General features: G+C 51.3%; 2 protein-coding genes across 2 annotated transcripts; both read right to left on the reverse strand.

The window, feature by feature from the left end:
* Window positions 1–9,849: 9,849 nt before the first annotated feature.
* Window positions 9,850–12,499, reverse strand: LOC117845690 (uncharacterized). Its single transcript, XM_034726756.2, has 2 exons — window positions 10,751–12,499; window positions 9,850–10,157 (listed from the first exon to the last, which is right to left on the reverse strand). The coding sequence occupies exons 1-2, from the start codon at window positions 12,005–12,007 to the stop codon at window positions 10,152–10,154; spliced, it is 1,263 nt and encodes a 420-aa protein (XP_034582647.1). The 5' UTR covers window positions 12,008–12,499; the 3' UTR covers window positions 9,850–10,151.
* Window positions 12,500–12,578: 79 nt separating this feature from the next.
* Window positions 12,579–16,098, reverse strand: LOC117844425 (uncharacterized). Its single transcript, XM_034725132.2, has 4 exons — window positions 16,087–16,098; window positions 15,807–15,837; window positions 14,495–15,648; window positions 12,579–12,963 (listed from the first exon to the last, which is right to left on the reverse strand). The coding sequence occupies exons 1-3, from the start codon at window positions 16,096–16,098 to the stop codon at window positions 14,510–14,512; spliced, it is 1,182 nt and encodes a 393-aa protein (XP_034581023.1). The 3' UTR covers window positions 12,579–12,963; window positions 14,495–14,509.
* Between the last annotated feature and the right edge of the window lie 4,593 nt (window positions 16,099–20,691).

Genomic DNA, 20,691 nt, shown 5'->3' on the forward strand with positions numbered 1-20,691 from the left:
GTATGGTCGCGTCAATCTGAATCCACTCGTCAACTGCAATGTACGGACACACAGGACGTGATTCTGTTACGGAATGGAAAGTTTACAAGTTTTCGCAATTGACCGCTGGATCTTCTGCGATGTCTGCGGAGCGGCAAACTTCAGATAATCGTGGGCAGCGTTTCAGTCCGACACTCAGCACCGGTTCGTTTGATTCCGACTCTGCAGGGGTGAGTTGCCGCCATTACGCTGCAGATCCTTCCCTCAACAAAAAGGTGCCCACGGCAGTGCATCCTCTTCCAGTCGAGATCGAGTCGCCATCGCCAAGAACGAGATCGATCGTCCTCCTCCCGTCGAGTAGCCGGACGGAGCGCAGCCGATCGAGGGCAATCCCACCACCGATCCATCGTTCATCGTCGGGACCGATGGAGCTGCAAGAGTACTACGCCCCCCGTGACAAAAGCCTCATCGACGACTACCTCCGCCCCAAGATCGCCGGCAAGAAGAGGAAGGCGGACGCCGCCATGTCGTTCTCGCAGATCCTGGAGGACGAGCTGCTATTGCAAAGCTACTTCGAGAGCTTGTTTGCAGGCGTCGAGCCCGCAGCGCCGGAGTACCAAGACCAGCCGAACGACGACGACGACGACGTAATTGAGATCAGCCTCGACGAGTTCTTGGGTTCTTCGGCGTCCCGCGCCGTGCCGCCACGCGCTGCTCATCCGGAATGCGCCACCTCGTGCGTCCAGACGCCGTCACGAAAGGATCGATCTACGGACGGCGAGGAGATCGAGTTCAGCGCTGAGAAGTTGACGGTTGCTTCGTCGCCCGAGCGCGGCAGCACACCGAGTGCACTCCCCGACGACGACGACGATGACATGTGCGGCCTGGCGTGTCCGCTGATGGACGACGTGTACGTGGAACTGATCTTATCGGAGCCCCTCGTGCAGTTTGATCCGGCCTTCATCGAGGAGTTCATCAGCGATCTGTAGATGTTTTGATGCAACAAGTGTCGCTTAGCTTCAGCTCAGAGCCAACAAGTTGTAAACGTGTATTACTCTTTGTTTCTGACAGTGTTAACGCAATTTTACCCACTCTTTACTCACACATGCAATTCCTGACCTCATGAGCATGATCTAATAAAACATGCATTGTTGTGGTTGTTGTTGTTTTCAGCAGCTATGCCTCGATTTTGATCCTATTTTCATGATTTACAATCTGTCCATGCCGACTGATCGGGTTGCTCTATCAGTATTCTCTTCACAAGACAACCTGGCAGCCTGTGCACTTGTGTTCTGCCGCAACAGCTCCCGTCTCCGCAGCACGCCGTGGCTCACCGGAGCGCTGCCCCGTTCGGACCCTGCTCAAGGTGTCCCTTCATCCAACATTGGCGCCCATGTCCTGACCGGTGTTCCGAACGGTGGCCACCGGCCACGGCAGGCGCCACATGAACGCCGTCTCGCTCTGTGCCCTCGGCTCTCCCTTGCTCGTCCCCGCCGCCGCCGCCTCTCTTCCCCTTAGAGCCGTCAGCCTACGGTTGCATCCTCCGGTGCGCATCGCGGAGCAGGTAGCTCGCGCACTGCCGCATTATTCGCGCCGCCGACTACTACCGGCCGGACCTATTCCGGCACAGCGAGAAGAACCTGCTCTCGCCGCGTACTCCCGTGCGGTGACAAGCAGACGCCGGCGCCCTGTTCCACAGAACGACGTCTCCTGTCCCAGTTAATTCGAACCATGGAGGCCCCGCTCCGGGACGGCTTGGACGGGGAGACCAATGCAAGGCGCGCTGGAACATCGACGGGCTCATCGGCGTCCATCACTGGACGCGGCTGGCGTGCGAGCTCCGCTCCTTTCTGGCCCAACGGCACCGCACTCCACTTCATCTGTAGGCCGCAGCTCCAAGTCTAGGTGTTCTGGTTCTTCTGACCGCCATGGCGTGCATCAACGGCGACGTCGTGCTCGGGCGAGCGCGGGCTCGTGGTGCAGGGCCAGGCCAGCGTGCCGCGACGCCGCCGGAGCCCGGCGAGGGGGCGCCCCGGGCAAAGTGCGCGCGGTCGTTCCGCATGCGGTCACCGTCACGGTCGAGAACCAGCACTCGTCGGCACGGGCATCCCCTCCCCGGTGTTCAACGTTTTTGCGGAAAGCCTCTATCACGTATCGCGGCCCAACACTTTACAATAATCGCAATCCAATTATTTACGTAAATTCCCTACACATTTTCAGAATAGTCTCTCCGCAAAATTGAGGTCATAAAAAAAGTGCCAAGAAAAGATAAGGGAGAGTGAGCCCCGTGCGGCACCACAACTCCCGCTGCCGCCACCCCCCTCCTAGCCTTCTCTCCACCTCGCCACCGCCGAAGCAGGGCACCGTAAGCTCGAGCGCCTGCTAGGAAGGCGGCGGCAGGGCCTCTCTCACCGGCCGGGGGCCCGTGCTGGTCCTTGGTGCGGTGGCGTCCCGGGTCGGCAGATCCGGCGTCCCAGGGACTAGATCCGGCGCCCCCGGGGCCGGATCTGCGCGGGGCAATAGCCGCGACTAAGATGGCGAGCGACACGTATGGGTCAACGAGGGCACGCAGTCAGCTGCGCGAGGCACAGGGCGTGGAGTGGTAGGGCGAGGCGACGGCCGTGGACGTGGTTGCCTCGTTCACGTGGTGGAGCAAGACCCTCCTCGAGAGCATGGAGAGCGGTGGCGGCGAGGTCGCGGAGGGAGGTGTGGTTGGCTGCATGCCGGAGGATGTGGTGGCGGCGGCAGCCAGCTTGCCGGCAGCGGAGTGGTGGTGACTGTGCGACGATAGCGTCGGGTGGCGGTCGCGCGCAGGTGAAGGCTGGCGGCAGTTGGCACGGGGCCGCGGTGGCGTGCGGAGGTGAGCGGGTGAAGGCTGGAGGTGGCTGGCGCAGGCCACGGAGGCGTGCGTGCGGCAGCCGGGAGGAACTCGTGGTGATAGGCCACCTGGGAGCGGTGTGGTGGTGCACAGGTGCGCAGGCGGCGCACCTGGGAGCGGCGTGGTGGTGCGCGCGCGTGGGTGTTAGCAGCGGCACATCGAGGATGCGGCTCTGCGCAGCTTGGAGGTGTTGTGGTAGTGCCAAGGGTGGTTCACGCGAGTCTCGCCAGCAACACCATGGTGGTATGGCTTGCATCGGCCTGCGCAGTGGCATGCCAACGGCACCATGGAGGTGTGGTTGGTAGCGCGGGGTCATCTTTGCGGCGCAGGCGTGGCGGAGATAGCGGCAGAGTGTGCTGGAGTTGCCGCACATGTGGTGGTGGTGACCGAGGCGTTGTGGCTGCGAGTGAGGAGGTGCGGGAAGGGTCCGTGTCAGCGAGGAGGAGCGGAGGGCCCATGCTCGCTGGAAGATTTGAGTCCGCATGTATGGTGCAGCTGTGACCCCTTTGACAGTAAGACAAAGGTGAAGTTTCTGGAGCGGCTCGGTGGTACCAAGTCACTCCTGACGGCGAAGCAAACCCGGATACTCGGAGAGTCCAGTGGTGGGAGAGGCGAGGCCCCCGTGTGCTTTAAGGTGGTGTGTCCGAGGAGTGGTGTGTCCGAGAAGAGTCCGAGGAGTGGTGCGCGGTGGTGGATGTGGCGAGGCACCCCATGCGTTCTGCGTTGCCTTGGAGGTTCAGGATCCGATGCAGTGCTTCGGTTGTTTTGGCGTGTAAGGTGCAACAGCGGTACTTTGGCGTGGGGTCCTGCATGGCCGTGGCCTCTTCGGTGAGATGTGGTGGGCTCCTCTTCTGACTTTTGCCAACGCAAGACCATGGTGTTGAGATCGACGATTGTGTGTGTGGCCTAAAGAGATGACGGTGATATGGTGGAACAGTCGTGATAGCTACATGGCTTGCAGCAGACTGCGGCGGTCAGTTCTGCATGGTAGCGGCTAGTTGGCGTGGGATATCGTCAGGAATGACGGCGCTTGCGATTAGTGTCACTTGTCAGCTTTTCTCCCAGGTTGTGGTGGTGTGGCGTGGTGGGGTGGAGTTGAGTTGAGTTGAATTGTGCAGCCGTGTTGATGTCTCAATTCAATCGGTTGTTGTTTTGAGTTGGTGTTTCAAGTGAAGTTGTGCGGCTGTGTTCATATCCCAATCCAACCGATCGATGTTATTGTTCTGCTGTCTGTTGTTGTTGTGGCCAGTCTGAATGTTCTTTTTTTTAATATAATGAGCAGCTCTTCCCATAATAGTCCCTCCGCCATAACCGTTGACGGTCTCCCCTTCCTGCGCGGCCCTGTGACCCGCCGCGCCGCCTCGTGTCGCCTCCGCTCCTCCTCCTCCTGACTTATCCTCCCCTTTTCCCGCTGAATCTCTCTTGTCTCGTCCGCCTCCCCCGCCTTTGCCATCATCGGGGCCAGGCGGTGGCATCGCCATGGTTTGGCGCCGCCATCAAGCGTGCAGGAGCGAGGCCATCGCAAGAGGCAACAAGTGGTTCTGGGACTAAGAAGCAGCACGGATCGAGTGCTGGGCCGCTGGCTCGACCTCCGCGTCGGCGACCCTTTCTGGGGGGCCGGAGTCAAGCTAGCTCCCCGGGTTCGCTTGCGTCAAGCCTGCGTTCTTCCCGGAGCGGACCAGCTGTAGTGTCAAGATGTACCAGAGTGGCGGGCGGGCATAACGGGATAATGACCGCCGCGGCTGTGGGAGGACCTGTACGCCGCCATCCGCGACGCGCGGCGCCGGATCTTGTACGTGGCCGGGTGGTCGATGAACTCGGAGACCACGCCGGTGCGCGACGCCGGCCGGCCGGTCCCAGGCGCCGAGGGCGTCACGCTGGGCGACCTGCTGGAGCGGAACGCTGCCGACGGGTCGGCCGTGCTGTGGTGCTGGTGATGCCATGGCAGTACAACATGTCCGTCTCGTTCCTCGGCAGCTCCGTCCACGCACGACGAGGTTTGCCCTGCTTGGTGAGCTGCAGAGCTGATTGGAGTGGTAAACGTCTTTTCCGTAGCAACTTAACAGCGATCATAACAACTGAGGGATGAATTAGATCTTGATGCGATGGTATACAAGGGAATCCAAGAATTTCAGTGGCACGCAGTGAAGCTATGCAATGTAAACTTTAGTAGCACTACACTCTTGGACTTGGGTTTTCAACGTTGCATTCCACCGTGTTAATTATCACAGCTCCTACCATTTGCACATCATTGTGACTGGTAAGTATATGGTGGAAGAGAGTGCTTAGTAGGCACACAGTACACTGGAAAAGTATCATATGCAAATTCTTATATATAACAAAAATATTCACGCTAAACTTCATGACTAGCTACATGCAGAATCCCGGCAACAAATTAAGATTCCAACTTATTAGCAAAATGGGCAGCGACACAATTCTTTTTCACGAGTCTCTTAGAACGACATACACTTGAATGACCATCTCACGATCGATCTTTTTGCTGATAGATAGACACATTTATCACAGAAGCAGTTTGATATGCCGTCGTCGCGAAGGGATTCAACAAGGGGCTGGTTGCAGGCTAGCGACGACGAGCTGGACTGCGTCGACTACAGCTTCACCCCCTCGCCGTCGCGCTCGCCAACCAGCTACCGCGACGCTCTCTGTCGCTCCCCTGTGCAGGCCCCTGCCCTGGAGGAATCGCCCCGGCTTGGGTCGCTGTTGGACCCGGAGGTGGAGGAGCCTCTGGCTGGGGGTGCGGTGGCTAGGGGGAAGCAGAAGCGCCACCACCCCTCCCGTCACATCCGGAGAAGGAACCCGCCTTTGCCGTTGGTTGCCGCCTCGCCCCGTGCGGGGGACGGTCGACCACTGTCGCAAGATCTCGCCGCCCGCCTCGGTCCCGTGCCGCCTCTGACCGGCGCTCCTCCACCACCGCTAATGGTTACCGCCCCGCTTCGTGCGGGGGACGGTCGACCACTATCGCGGGATCTCGCCGCCCACCTCGGCCCTGTTCAGCCCCGGGCTGACGCCCCTACTCGTCGACGACCTCGGGTGGACGACGATGGCTTCTAGGAGTACTTGTCCCGCTCGACAAGATGGTGGCTCCAGCGCACGGAGGCACGGTTGCCCACCTCCCCGCTGGCCAGACGCATTCCCCCCGAGCTGGAGGGACGGTGCATGAACTGCCTTTCGTACACGTACCGGGTAGCGACATGCAAGCTTCCCCGAAGATGTCTACGGTGCCATAGCTTCCGCCACCTCGCCAGGGACTGCAGGCGGCGGGAGGAGCGGGGGCACGGCGCGCCCCACCGCCACGACGCTTCATCCACGACCAGGGGTCACCACCGACGGCTTTGCAGGTGCCGAGTTGTACTCCGTCGCCGACACCGGTTCGGCGCAACGCTGGCTTCCCCCGCAGGAGCAACGCAGCCGGCGGTGGGAGCGCCGGCACAGGCGGAGGCCGTACCGATGGCCGGGGGCCCACTTCAAGAGGGGTAGTGCATTACCAGCCGAGTACATGCACCGTCTTGCCCGCTGTAGCAGCTCTGGAAAAGCGGTTTCAAACAAGCACATCGCGACGACGATCGACGGACTGGAGGTGGCCCCGCAGCTGAACACAGGAGCAAGTGGCAAAACAACGGCCGGATCAACTCCAAAAGCATCGGGCGACTGGTCCAAGCCACGAGCAACTATCTTGCCTGGCGCGTCAGGCTGCTGCTTTCGAGATCAGTTGCCACCGGGTCATCTGGTCCCCTAGGACCAAGATCCAATGCGATTGGAGACTATCTTAAGGCGAGGCCCACCCCGCGAGGTTGTGGCACCGCATACGGGGGACCGGCGGTGGCTGCCGTGATGGTCCCACCCTTGCAGCGATTGTCTGCACATGAGGAGGAACAGTAGGTGGACATGAATCCCGCGACGGGCCCCTCAGAGCAGGTGACACCGACGTGCCAAGCCCATGCCAGTCTTGCCAGGCAGGGGAGACAGGAAGCGGGCCTCCTCTTGGGCTGGTTATTCCCTTGGTGGCAACGCAGGCAGAGATTGAGACCACAACAAGTGGGCCGTTGGTTCCGCCAGTTGAATCTGCCTACACGCTGGGAACTGTTGCTGACGCGGCAATTGCGAGTATGGAGAAGGATAGTGCAAAACTATCAGCTTTCACCAAGGCAGTTCAGGGTGGTTCAGCGCAAGATCCAATCTCCCCTAGCGCCCAAACCGGTCAAGACGAAGTGGGTTGCACCTGCTCCATGCGGTGGCGGTTGTACGCAGGCAGAGAATCCTGAGGGAGACCACGTTGAGGGATCCCTCCAGCAGGTTGTACTCGGATGGAGAAAGAGTGAGGAGTGGCAGCCCGCGCCTAGCCCTGGATTCCTCGTCGAAGTCGAAGTAGGCTAGAAGCGGGTCTGGACTGAGAAGCACTCAATAGGATCGTATTCCGCGATCTGGTGCAGGCGTACGATATGGAGGACTTTCACCACGTGCTCCTCCCATGAGACCGTAGCTCCTGTCAACTGTCAGGCCCAGGGCTCGGGTTCCACCGGTCCAGCTGTTTATACTGTCTCAGTCCGTTCCGTGGTATAAGCATCGAACTTAAATTGTCCCTCGGCGTTGGGAGTTAACTCGCTTATGATATCCTTGTTTGAGAAGCCCTCCATTTGGTACTCTAAGGGTCCTTTTGAAAAAAGTGCTTTGGATTTCAAGAAAAGCTGAAAGCTAACCGAAGGGGTAATCTCATACCTTGACTTTAAAGAAAAGCTGCTTTTTTTTTCTCTATACGAATCTCACAGCCACTCTCCCTTGCTTTTACTTGCTGTGAGAGCAACATTTCCACGAAATTACCCACCTTGCCATCCGTTATGAGCATACCGGTTCGTTTTTCTTTTCTCCTGTCACCCCCTCCCTCTGGGTCGCTCGTCTCTCCATGGCGCTCTCTAGGTCGCGACTAGGTTTGGCCGGTGATGACCCTTGCCGCCGCCGCCGGCTGCCCCCTCCGGTCTCCCTCCGCTCTCCTCCTCCCAGGCGCCTGCGCCCCTATTCGACTCCCTTGGTCCTCCTCCCAGGCGCATCGCTGCCCCACCGCCGGCCGCCCTCCCCACCGATGGCACCCCTCTCCGGCCGCTTCCTCTCCTTCCCGGCGTCGTGCTCCAGGTACCTCGCGTGGAGGCCCAGGGCCTCCGACAGCAGCTCCAGGAGGTGAGCGCTCTGCCCCCGCGCCCGCCTCATGTACTCCGGCACGGCGCCCCTGCACGCTGGTGGGATCTCCTTCTCCGGCCTGGTGATTGGCTTCGCCGCCGCTCGCGAGGTCCGATGCGATTGGTAGCCGGCGTCCAGGAGCGCAGGCTTCGTCACCGGCACCCCTCCTGGCTCGCGAGCTCAAGCAGTAGGGAAGGGGTGGCGGCGGGCGAATCTGAGGCGCGGCGAGCTATGGCCTTGGCTCGAGAGCGCCGCCGCGGCCCGGTGAGGTGCACAGCATCTGTGTATCGTCGGGAGGAAGAAGAAGAAGATGGCAAGTGGGGTCCACTCATCAGTGAGAGAGGGAGAGAGTTGAGAGGGGTGGACTGTGAATGACATGTGGGTCCATTCGTAAGTGTTTCCAAAAAACCACAGTTGTTTCACCAAACGGCTTTTAGCTTTCTTACAGCCCACATCTCACAACAGTTTTTCTACAGTCCACAACTACTTTTCCAAAAGTCGTAGCTCAACTAAACATACCCTAAATTGGACCAAGAATCATAAAGCTGGAATTTGGGATAGATAATGCTAGCTATTTGGACACACGAGCAAATCAGACGAATGTGATGACATGGCAAGGTAATTATGAAGTGAGTGAGGAAAGGAGTTTCATGAGGATGAAACTGTGTATGCACTATTTCCAAGTTTTCGCCTACGGGGGTGTTTGGATACGAGGTACTAAACTTTAGGAGGGTCACATCAGATGTTCGGATGCTAATTAAGAGGACTAAACATGAGCTAATTATAAAACTAATTGCAAAACCCCTATACTAATTCGCTAGACGAATCTATTAAACCTAATTAATCCATCATTAGCACATATTTACTGTAGCAGCACATTGTCAAATCATGGACTAATTAGGCTTAATAGATTCGTCTCACGAATTAGACTCCATCTGTGCAATTAGTTTTGTAATTAGACTATATTTAATACTTCTAATTAGTATCAAACATCCGATGCGACAGGTTACGTATGAAAGTAAGATGAGAGCCTTGTGCTAATAATTGATTATAAAGGTGTACCTATCGACCCAGGTAATTAATGCCCTATCCTTCTACTTGAAAAACGTAAGGTTAGACTTGACCAACTGTTAATACCAATCCGGCAGCAATAACTACTACTAATGCATATTCATATCCCACTAGTAGACTAGCAGACTGTGACCTAGCTAGTCTATTTGTTGACTCTCTGAGCTACAAATTGTTCATTGCTTGATTTTGACTGGTAGGCTGTAAGCACCACCAGGCGATTCAAATGTACCTGTCTACATCTACCTACCCTAAGCTACTAAAACATGCCGCATAACTAGTCAAGTGCATTACTATGAAATCTGTTAGAAGCTTGCACCGGAGGCTATAGAGTTTCGTTTCCTCTGAGGCGTAATTAAATGGTATGGATAGCCTATGAAATCATGAAATGAAACTATGCTTGAGGGCATTGTTTCATTCATCAACTCAAACTTCTTTTGATGACATGTCACTTTTGAAAACCACGTAATGAAACTTCCCGCTGGGAATAGCCTTAGACCTATCTGGAAGGTGACGTGGGAAGAAAACCAGGATTTCTCCTCTCGCTTTGGCCCATACTCAACTTCAGCACTGAAATCAATTATTCAATTTTCCTCTCGCTTGGGTCCATAGTCAACTTCAGCACTGCAATCGAGTTCTTTTAGTACACCCTTTTTCTTGGTTGCTAGTACATTTTTGGATTATATAGCAAGAAAAAGAAAGCAATAATATGTTGGAATGACTATATTCGCTATAGGGATAAAATGACTTAATAAGCCGGCTTCCCAAAGACTGAGATAGGATGACAGTTTAACCACGGTACAAAACATAAGGAAATTCCAACAACTTAAACTAAACACATGTTAAGCATTACACAACGTGCCTACATTTCTACATGTGACTGGACAGGGACACAGGATTCGCCAGACAATACATAAGATGTCCAGAAACAGAAAAGTCCTCTGCGTCATCATCGCCTATCTTCACGACTCCACAGTCCACACCATGACACCACAGTCCACAGCAACGAACCTAGGGAGACCTGGACCTAAATCTAATCCTGCAACAGAACGGCCAAGTACAGTTAAAACTTTGAAACCACCATTGAAAATGCAGCAAAGAGCCAAACACTACTCTTTCACAGTTTCATCACCAAGGCATAATTTGAACCTAGACGGGGTGGAGGATACATTAGAGCTGATTCACTCAAAAGTAGTACTTACTCCCTCCATTCTTGTTTATAAGGCGTGGTATGATATGGCACGGTCTCCCAAATTAAATTTTAACCATTCATTTATCTTATATTATATTGTTTATGGTTATAGACTTATAATCATTGGAGAGTATATTTGATTACAAATCCAACCATATCAAATTTACATTAAAAAATAAAAAATATTGGTAAAAATTGAAAACTTTAAATCTTGATATGCGTGTGTGCCTTATAAATAGGAAGGGGAGGGACGTGCCACGTGGTGACCAGAATGATCTAGAAAAGCCACAATCAATGTTGAGCATCAAAAGGTGTAAATGCCTAGAATGTGCACTACAAAATTAAAGTTATTCCTGCATCACAGTCATGTGAGTATGTGATAGAAACTTGAAGGTCTGTGAAATGTAAAAGGCCAGCAAGGCTTATGATAAAACTCTTACCACTTCATATCCTTGAATTCTTCTTAGAGTCATAGATGGCGGGAATCCAAAATACGGAAGGGCATAGCGAAAGGCAAAGGTTTTCCTACTGACCCTCTCAATTTTGAAAGACTTAATCTCAAGTGAGAAGAACACTGAATGTACCGCATCCTGTTCTTTTTGAGTGCCTGCTAGAAAAATGCATCCTTCAGCTGGACCACTAATGTAGAATTCACTAGTATACTGGGCTGGCAATGGGATGGTACCCTTGATATGCCACTCATGGGACTTCTCAGTGCCATCTTGCAAAAGGTTGTAATAATCCACTGATCTGCCTGCACCAAGTTGACTAAACATCGCAACCTTGCCTTCCCCTGACTCCACAATGACGATATCCCCATCCTCATGATCAGGAGGGAGGTCACATGTGGATAACTCCATAGTGCTCATGTCAAGCTTGAGCAGCTTGTTTGTGTAGTTCAGCTTCCAATAGAAGCAGCCATACACGCATTGGCATGAACCCAGCGAGTCGACTTGTTCGTGCAAGCCTAGATCATCCCAACTGGTAGATGCACCAACACTCCAGTGGCGATGGCCAGAGCATGAAGAGAAGAAAAATACCACAAACTTGGTCTTGGAATGCATCCAGCACATCACACTGAATGATGTCTCGTCCTCCATATCTTCAGAAGGGATAAAGGAGGCACCGGAATTGAACATGTCTTGGTTTCGGAGGCCGACGGAGGCGAGCAGGTCATCGGTCATGGGCGGCAGCAGCAGGTATCGCCTGGACAAGGGGTCGCACACCGCGAGGTCCAAGGATAAGCGCTCCTCCTCGTCGTCGTCTTCCGTGAAGCGCCTGCAGTCGACGAGGACACGGCCGTCGCGGACATCGCACGGATGCCAGCGGTGGTTCAAGCTGGTGGGGCGAGGGACGAAGTCGAAGGAGAAGTCGGCGGCGCCTGCGACCGCGCGGGCGGCGGCGGCCGAGGGATGGGGCGCCTCGGCAGGTTGGAAGCCTGCGGCGCTGATGAAGCCGAGATGTAGGGGCGGTTGGATGGAGCGGTGGTACCGGCGGGCGAGGTCGGCGCGGAGGCCGCTGGTGAGGGCCGGGGGCGTGCGCTCCGGCGGCTCCGTGGCTTCGAGGCAGGGGAGGATCCGGCCAGCCCGCGACGCCAGAGGCGGCGAAGGGAGGAAGGGGATGGAGGGTTTTGGGGTGCGGAGCTGAAGGGAGTGGAAGATTTGGGGACGCCAAAGCCATTTGAAATAATTTCCCATAGAAGAGCACGTAGGGGGTAGGGAGTTGGGAACATCTGAACGAAAAACCTATGTATTCAAGTTTCGGGTGAACTGATAGTGGACCAAGGATTTGATTGGATGCACTGAATTAACTGAAAAGAGGACGAGACAACCTTCGACTTGGCTGGTCCTCCAATGAACCAAGTAAAGACGTTGAGGTCATTTGAGGACAATCAACAAGAGTTATTTTCCTTCGTCGATCCTCCCATGAACAAAGATCCAAATTGCCGGCGTGAGAATATTCAAATGAAAATGATCTCCAGGAACGCACCTTCCTTTCTGAATATAAAGTTCAAAATTACTTCTTTGGAGAAGATGGTAGTACAGAACAAAAGGCTTAAAACATTGCTTAAGGAGATGGCGAGGAGATCTATGGGATTCCAGTAACATAGATATAAGATACTCCATCCGTTCCACAAATTGTAGGTCGTTTTGACTTTTTTAGATACATATCTTTTGCTATGCATCTTTATGTTTAGAAACATAGTAAACCATATATATCTAGAAAAACCAAAACGACCTGCAATTTGAAAAGGAGGGAGTACAATAGTTAACCACTGTAAAAGCATTATCTGCAACTCCAATAAGTCAAAGCTTAGATTGTTGCATCATCCTAGACAAGAACACAGGTTCACACAGAAATCTGTAACATACATACAAGCCAACAAAAGTTGCCCCACGATAGTTGATGCACAGAGTTAAGTACATCATGCATGCAACATGGATCAGTGACAAATATGTACAACAACTAAGTTTGACACCTACATCAGACTGAACAGGGTTCGACAGACAATATCAGTAGAGTACAGGATTATATAGAGCACCTAGCAAAAGTGAACACAAAAGCCTGAATCATCATCACCTAGCTCCACTGCTCCAAACCACCAGCATATCAAAAAAGGAGCCCCTGACCTGGATGTGATTTAGCCCTGCAACTGAATATATACATTTAGCACATAAACCCACCATTGCAAATGCAGCAAAACATTTACTTTTCACAGTTTCAGTGCCAATGCATAATTCCAACTTCAGTTTTTTAAGTCACTAAAAAATAGCACTAAGAAACAAAGGTGCGTAAAACTGTTTTTTAAGTCAGAAATACTAAAAAAGCCTGGAATTAAGCAAGGACCATCATCAATTGGCACTTGCAAACGATTACAAAGGTTAAATGATGTTGCTCCAACAGATAGACTGGAGCCTGGCACATGCATGGGAAGAACAGACAGAAGCCCACCAAGCCTAGATGGCTGAGCTTGGGCTTATCTCTAAACCCATTCTTTTATGGCAAGTGTGCTCAGAAGGCCATCTTTTTAAAGGCTAACAATGTTATTTGGTACTGCTACTAGTCAGCTCATTTGTTCTAACATATCATGATATAATTGGCGACTTTATACTGCAAGCAGGTTAGCTCGTCAGTCACAAATACAAACATTAGAAAATCAGAATTCTATGCGAAGCAGGAGCTAAGGTCTTCGAAGATTGATGCTTTACTCAATGTTTAGAAAACTTGGGTGAGCAAGATAGAAGCCCAATATAACCAAGAATGATCAGTTCCCAACAACATCACAAGGAGGTGGATAAATTAGAAACATTTCATCCCAGTCCATCGCTACAGACTTTCATAAAGAAAAAGGAACTAAGGAAAATACGAGACTCTCCCAACATGATCCACTGGCTATCTGCTCATCAAGAATAAAATTATCAGATTTACTAGTTCTCAAATCCTTGACTTTTAGTTATCTCTCAATCACCTAAACCTTGTACCAGAAATTGAATTGAGGATTGGGATTTGGGGTTAGGGTTTGGGGGTTTTGGGGTTGGAGATGTGACCTCTGGGCCTAGAGGGAGCTCCGGGAGGCTCACTGGCCGGTGGTGGAGGCGGGAGAGACGGCGGCGAGGGCGCCGCTGGAGCCGGGCAGTGGGGGATTCCCGGTGGGCAGTGGAGGCGGCGGGGGTGTCTAGGTCAAACGGGTTAGTGTTGGGCGGAGTAGGAGGGCGGCGGCGGAGGCGGCTGTGGCCGCCAAAGCCAAGTGGGAGGTGGCAGCGGCGGGGGAGTCGCAGGAGTCGCGTCAGGATGTAGACGAATGGGAGGAAGAAGAAATATGGGAGAGAGAGGGTGGAGGATCTGGGTAGTTGGATTTAGATCCAACGGTTGGAAAAAGTGATTGATTGAAAATCAATCAACCAAATCTCAACCGATTGGGGAGGAGACACTTCCTAAAATTATTATGAAGTTCGTACAGTTACTACAAAACACTAACAGAGTATATACCTATATACAGTAACTTGAGAAAAATAGAAGAGCGCTGGCAACCTAAACATTTAATCATTTACATGACAAGCATGACCCAAAACAGAAGTCTGAAGTACTCCCCTTCAAGATATATGATCAAAATACAACATAGCAAGATATAGAATTATCAAACAGTCTGCAAAACCACAAAAGCCAGCAAATAAACAACTTACCATGCGAGAACATTATCATATCCTTCTCAGTGACATGGATGGTGGGTACCCAAAATACGGATGAATATTACATGAATGGAACTTCATCGCACAGACCATCTCAATCTTCAATGTCTTAACCTGAAGTGAGAAGCTTGCTGCATTTGCCATGCGATCTTTTGGAAAGCCTACAAAGAATAAGTACCCTTCGGCTGCACCAACCAAGCCAAAATCATAATGGACAGGTAAGTGGGTTATAATCTCCGACATGCATCCATCAGCAGTCTCTCCCTCCTTTTGCTGAATGGCATGATACACAACAGCCGTGCGAAACTTAATATGGCTAAACACCCCAAGCCTGCCATTTCCTGCCTCCACAATGATAACATCACGCTCATCATAGTGAGACGGGAGGTCGATGGTGGAGAAATCCATCCTGTTGATGTCAAGCTTGAACAACTTGTTGGCCTGCATCACTTTCCAGTAGATGTAGCCATACGCATAAGAGCGACAAAGAAGTACCGAGCCTCCTAAGTTAAGATCGTCCCACGTGGTACCGACACTCCATAGGCCAGAGCCTGAAGAGAAGACGAATACTGCAGACTTGATCCCGCAATATGCCCTGCCGATCACTCTAAATGATGTCCCATCCTCCTCTTCTCCAGAAGGAACAAGGAAGGCCTCGAACGATGGAAAATTTTGCTGCTTGATGTGGACGGAGGCGAGTAGGTCGTCGGGTATGGGAGGCAGCAGCCGGTACCGCCGGAAAAAGGGGTCGCACACCGCGAGGTCGGGGAAGTTGAAGCCCGTATACCCAACGGGGCCGCTCTTGAGAAGGACGCGGCCATCGCGCACGTCGCAGGCGTCCCACGGTTTCCTATTGCATCTGGTGGGAGGGAGGTAGTCGAAGGAGAAGCCGGCGGCGGGGTGGGCGATGGAGCGCGCGGCGGTGGCGTTGGGGTGGGGCGCCTCGGCGGGGTGGAAGCCAGACGACACTTTCTCGATGAAGCCGAGGAGGAGCGGCGGGTGGAGGGAGCGGTACCGGCGGAGGAAGGCGGCGTCGGTGACGATGCGGCGGAGGCGCGGGCGAGGTCGGCGGGGCAGGAGACACGGAGGAGGATCTCCTCCAGGAGGTCGTCGGCGAGGGCAGCCAGCTGCCTCGGGGACGCCGGGGCCTCAAGGCAGCGGCAGAGCGGCGACGGCATCTGCCGGCGGGGCGGCGACTAGAGGATGGGGAATTGGGGATCGAGCGTTTGGATGTTTGCGGGTGAAAGTTGGAGGTTGGAGGGAGTGTGGAGTCAAGTGCGTCCGTGCTTGTGGGCTTGTGGCTCACCGCGCACCGTTCTCACGGGCTCTTCCGCATACTGTAAAACACTGTAAAAGTCTATTACAGCATGCCACAACATATCTTAGCAAATCGTGCATTGTTCAACATAGCAACCATACATACGACTACCGAAAGTTCAACAGTTTTTTCAAAAAATTGGACCAACATTTTTTCAAAAAAGTTGAACCAACATTTATTCGAAAAAAATTAAGCCTAAGAAAAAGTTGAATCCAACATTTTTGAAAAAAGTTGCACCAACATTTTTTCAAAAAAAGTTGAATCCAACCTTCTTCTCCATCTCCAGCGGTCGGCGAGGCCGCACGCGGGTCGGGGCAGTGGTGCCCCGCGCCCGGTGGCAGCAAGGGCGGCGGGCCGCGATGGCGCTAGCGCCGGGCGGCGGCACAAGAGCGCGCTAGCTTTCGTAGAGATAGGTATAAGGATTTCATAGGTATTATACAAAAGTAAGACATTCCTTTGTAGTACTTAAATGCATGTTGACATTCTATGCACCTAAGTTGTATTACTAACTCTTGTCTTTATATCCTCAAGTGCGTATAAGATTTACATACTAAAAGGTGGGGAGCACAATCCAAAAAGGATGAAAGCTTTAAAAATAATATATCATAGATTCGTAAGAATATAAAAATTTGATTTTTTTTCATATAACGTAGACTTGTCATTAATAATAGCTATCATTTTTCTATTTGATTGTAGTGCCACAAACAATGGGTATTACGTGTGCTATATGGATATTACGTGTGCGAGTTCCTCATAAACAATGGGAGGTACCGGATGAACCCTGAAGATATAAGTCTCTTATACACTGCCATGTGCTAACTTTCTAATGGTAATACATCCTAATCTTCATTTACTGTATACCTACAGATGCCTACCATCGACAACAACTATAGCAAGATCGAAGATAAACTAATCGACAATATTTGTATGGACATGGTGAGGTTCATCCTACACAAGATTTGTCATGAGGATGGAGCATTCTTTGATAAAGATGGCGTGTTGATGGCGGATGAGTGCACAAATCTTCGTAGATGGGCGTAGTAGTTTTAATATTAGCATGGCAAAGAATAGCTCTATTCCAAATATTGAATTTTTAATAATGTGAATTATATATTATGTATGATGCAGTTTTGAATAGTGTGAATTATTTATTATTTAAGTTTGTTGTTATGTGGTTGGAGATACATATTTCAAGTTGATGGCTAAAAATTGGTGGGAAATAGAAATTATAAATAACTCATGGGAAATAATATATTGAATGAGAAAATAAATATTTCTGGAACCATATGTGCTGGCTGGCGAGCACCAGCCAACACAGATGGTATTTATGCTGGCTCAAGGTTGCTGACGGGTGCGATACCCACCGGCACCTATTCTAGCTGCTAGCCCAAATGCTGCTTTATGGTGTAGTGTGAGGTAGTAAATTACGATGGTGGAGAGTTATTAGTTTGTCAAGAACATTCAAAGAAAATGTATTGCAAGAGCTGATATCCGCAATCCGAAGTGTTTTTTTATTCTTGGAAGATTAATTTCAGGTAATGCTTTTATAGCTCTTGAGTGCCTCCACGCAACTCAGCAGAGCAATACAACTTTTAGAAAGAGTGTTGATGAATTGAAGCTGGCCTTTTCACTACCCGGATGCGGATCATGTGTTGTGTGACCACCGTATGATATTCTCGATTCAATGGAGGTTCTGTCCGAATCCTTCCCACTTCGCCAAGGCAATGCACTTTCGCCATGTTTATTTCTCTCTGTTACTGATTTATTGTTAATGCATCAATTGAAAAGCTATAAAAAATACTCCCTCTAGATTCATAGATATTATTATGCGTCTAAACATACATTAGATATGTATAATAATATCTATGCACCTAGAAAAATCAAAACGACCTACAATTTGGAACGGATAAGTTCACGATATGCCCACGGTATATCTCATCTGCTCTAAAGAGCAGATGCGCTCCTGTTTCTAACACTACCGTGGGACTAGCTAGGCAGAACGGAATTAGGCTTTGCTAAATGAATGGGACCAAGTTAAACAACGTACCATCTACATCAAATATCAAATGACCTTAAAAAAAAGTAGTATAGCTCAGAAACAACCTTATTGATAAGTCATTATACTCTTATCATTCGGATCCTCGCTGCAATAAATACATTAGAGATATGGCTGCTACGCATCTGTTAACCAGTGATCTCAAACATTTAATTTTTTTTTGATGAAACAGGAGGGTTTTATCCCTGCTGGTTCAAACATTTAATTTTAGCTGTCTGTCAACGACCTGATCAAATTGCCGCTAAATTTGCTATAGCTTCTGCCGCTGTGTTTGTGGAAATATATTGGCGCGGCATGTAGGACAGTAGGAGTCAGGTATGCTGGGGAAAGGAAGAAATAAAAGAAAGAAAGAAAACAGACCTCGAATGCATCCAGTTAGCCACGACGATTGAGTAGGCGGTACGCCAACCCAACCAGTCCTTGCTGCGATGCCGCGACTCGCACGGCAACGCGAACCATATAGATGGCAGATCGCGCGACCCACGTCGCCAACGCAACCTGGAGACGATGGCCACGTGGGGCAGCCATGGCGGCGTGGACCGCATCAGCAGCCTCCCCGACCACCTCCTCCACACCATCCTGCTCCACCTCTCCGACGCCGAGGCCGCCGCGCGCACCACCATCCTCTCCCGCCGCTGGCGCCGCGTCTGGGCCCACCTCCCCGAGCTCTCCTTCCGCTACCACCGCGACGCCGGCGCACGGACGTGGGCGCAACGCGCGTGGGCGCACCGCCGCGTAGACGCCGCTCTGGCCGCGTACCCGGGGCCGACCGTCACGCTCCTCGACATCGACTTGCCGCTCTGGGCTCCGGCTCCACGGGAGCACCCCGTGGACCCTGACCGCGACGACCCGCTGCTGCGGTTCCTCGCCTCGCAGCGCGTCGCCGGCGAGCTCCGGCTCTTGCTGCGCGACCGCGGCTGGGGCGACGTCGTGCTGCCCCCGTGCGAGAGGGTCACGGCCATCTCCCTCAGCGTCATTGCGCTCACGCTGCGGTTCCAACCGCTCCCCGACGGCGGCACGTTCGCGGCGCTGGCAATCCTGAGGATCACGAGTGCCCGCGTGGACAGCCGCGAGCTGGGAGACGTCTTGAGCTCTCGCTGCCCGCGGTTGAAGGAGCTCTACCTGAAGCGGGTAGGTCTGATGAAGGACCGGGACCGTGTCCTCTCCATAAGGTCCAACTCGCTGGAGCGGCTCGAGATGGACATGAAGGTGTATCACGGCGCCCGTCTCCAGGTTATCGCCCCGAAGCTGAGAGTTTTCGTGTCCCCGAGGATCTTCAGCGACGCTCCAATCGTCGCGCCAATGCTCTTGGAGATGTGCTGGGACGGCCCGTACGACCCGAGCCGCCGTCATCTCGGAGAGGCCGGGCGCCATCTGCAGCGCCTGGACATTGCCAAGAACACTACTCCGGCAGCGACGATGCTGATGCGGCAGTTTTACGCCGTCCACGAGTTGCAACTGACAGTCCAAATATGGAAGGTACGCTATTAGCATTTTAGTATTTGTGTAACGCACCAGTGAAAGTAGAAGTCATGGAACAATTGTTCTCTTACAACCAAATGATATGGTTTAGATTCGATATTTAATATATGAAATATTATTGGTTTTTCATCTGAATCATCTGACGTCCTATTTGTAATGGGTTTTTGCACAATTGATTATGCATATGCAATCATATAAGTATCCATCTCAATTATCTGAAAAGAATCCCAACATTGACACCTTTTGTCTCGTGATTTCAGGGCAATCAAGAATACAATCGATATCTAACGCTCATAAATAGTCTTCCCAAGTGTGAGGTTTTGGTGGTCGGATTCGTTGTGACTCAGCATGCCATTAAGCCTGTAATGTTACAATTTCTTAATAGATGTGTTGGGGTGAAAAAGATTGTGGTGCGTTGTTTGGTTTATCGTACGGTAAGTGTGGCCTCATCAATTTCCTTTGGTCCAAAATATATGTCATTGTGTCTACATACCGAAAAATGATGCCAAACTATAAATAATTTCATCATATAAGTGGGTTTAGTGGAGCTCGAGTTTATACTTTTACTTATAGAATGCTGCGAATAAATATCATGCATGATTCATGAAGTGCCTATTTGTGATAGGAATAAAAATAGCTCATCCACAAGCACAAGCTCTGATATTCACAGCAGCAGTGGTATTTAACTAACTTGTTGTCTTATGTTGCCTCTTCTTGTTTTCTTTCAGAATAAATGTCAATGTAAAACGTGGGAATGCCAATGTAATGGGTCCAAGCAAAGTCATAAGATTGACAGCACTGCATTGGATTCGCTCGAACTGGTAGAAATAAAGGAAAACATGGAAGCATATCACAAGGTGGAGTTCGTCAAGCTGTTGTGTGAATATAGTGCAAACTTTCAGAAAAGGATGAATATTACCATTACAGAAAACAGATACAGTGAGTATATACGTGAGAAGATATGCAACATTCATGTTCTAAATGACAAAGTCGTAATCAAGGCGAGCTGGAACTTGAATGGATTGATGCGTGAGGTGGTAAATTAGGATAGCCAAACTAAGGAGAGTTAGTAGCCTTTACATGTTTTTGAATTTTGAGTGGTTTACATTTATCGTCGTGTCAAGTAGCAGTGTACTGTAAAAATTTTGACTGCAGCTCCTCTACAGAGGGGATTGTTATCTTAAAAAAAGTAGCATTTACATGATTCAAGAACATTTTGTTCCAGAAGATGAAAAGAAAACATATTGCAATAACCATGCATGGCGTGGATATTATATTTTCAGTGCCTTTTGTGTGTTAGCAAGGAAATTTGTTTGCCTTCTATGATTTTTAATT

This window comes from Setaria viridis, chromosome 2, assembly GCF_005286985.2.
Source record: "Setaria viridis chromosome 2, Setaria_viridis_v4.0, whole genome shotgun sequence".
Classification (NCBI taxonomy): domain Eukaryota; kingdom Viridiplantae; phylum Streptophyta; class Magnoliopsida; order Poales; family Poaceae; genus Setaria; species Setaria viridis.

Excerpts from the sequence above, each read along its gene's own strand:
- LOC117845690 (XM_034726756.2), bottom strand. The coding sequence starts at position 12,007 with ATGGGAAATTATTTCAAATGGCTTTGGCGTCCCCAAATCTTCCACTCC.
- LOC117844425 (XM_034725132.2), bottom strand. Across the intron at positions 15,649-15,806 it reads GCCCGTGAGAACGGTGCGCG|GCCCCGGCGTCCCCGAGGCA; the intron begins GTGAGCCACAAG and ends CGCTGCCTTGAG.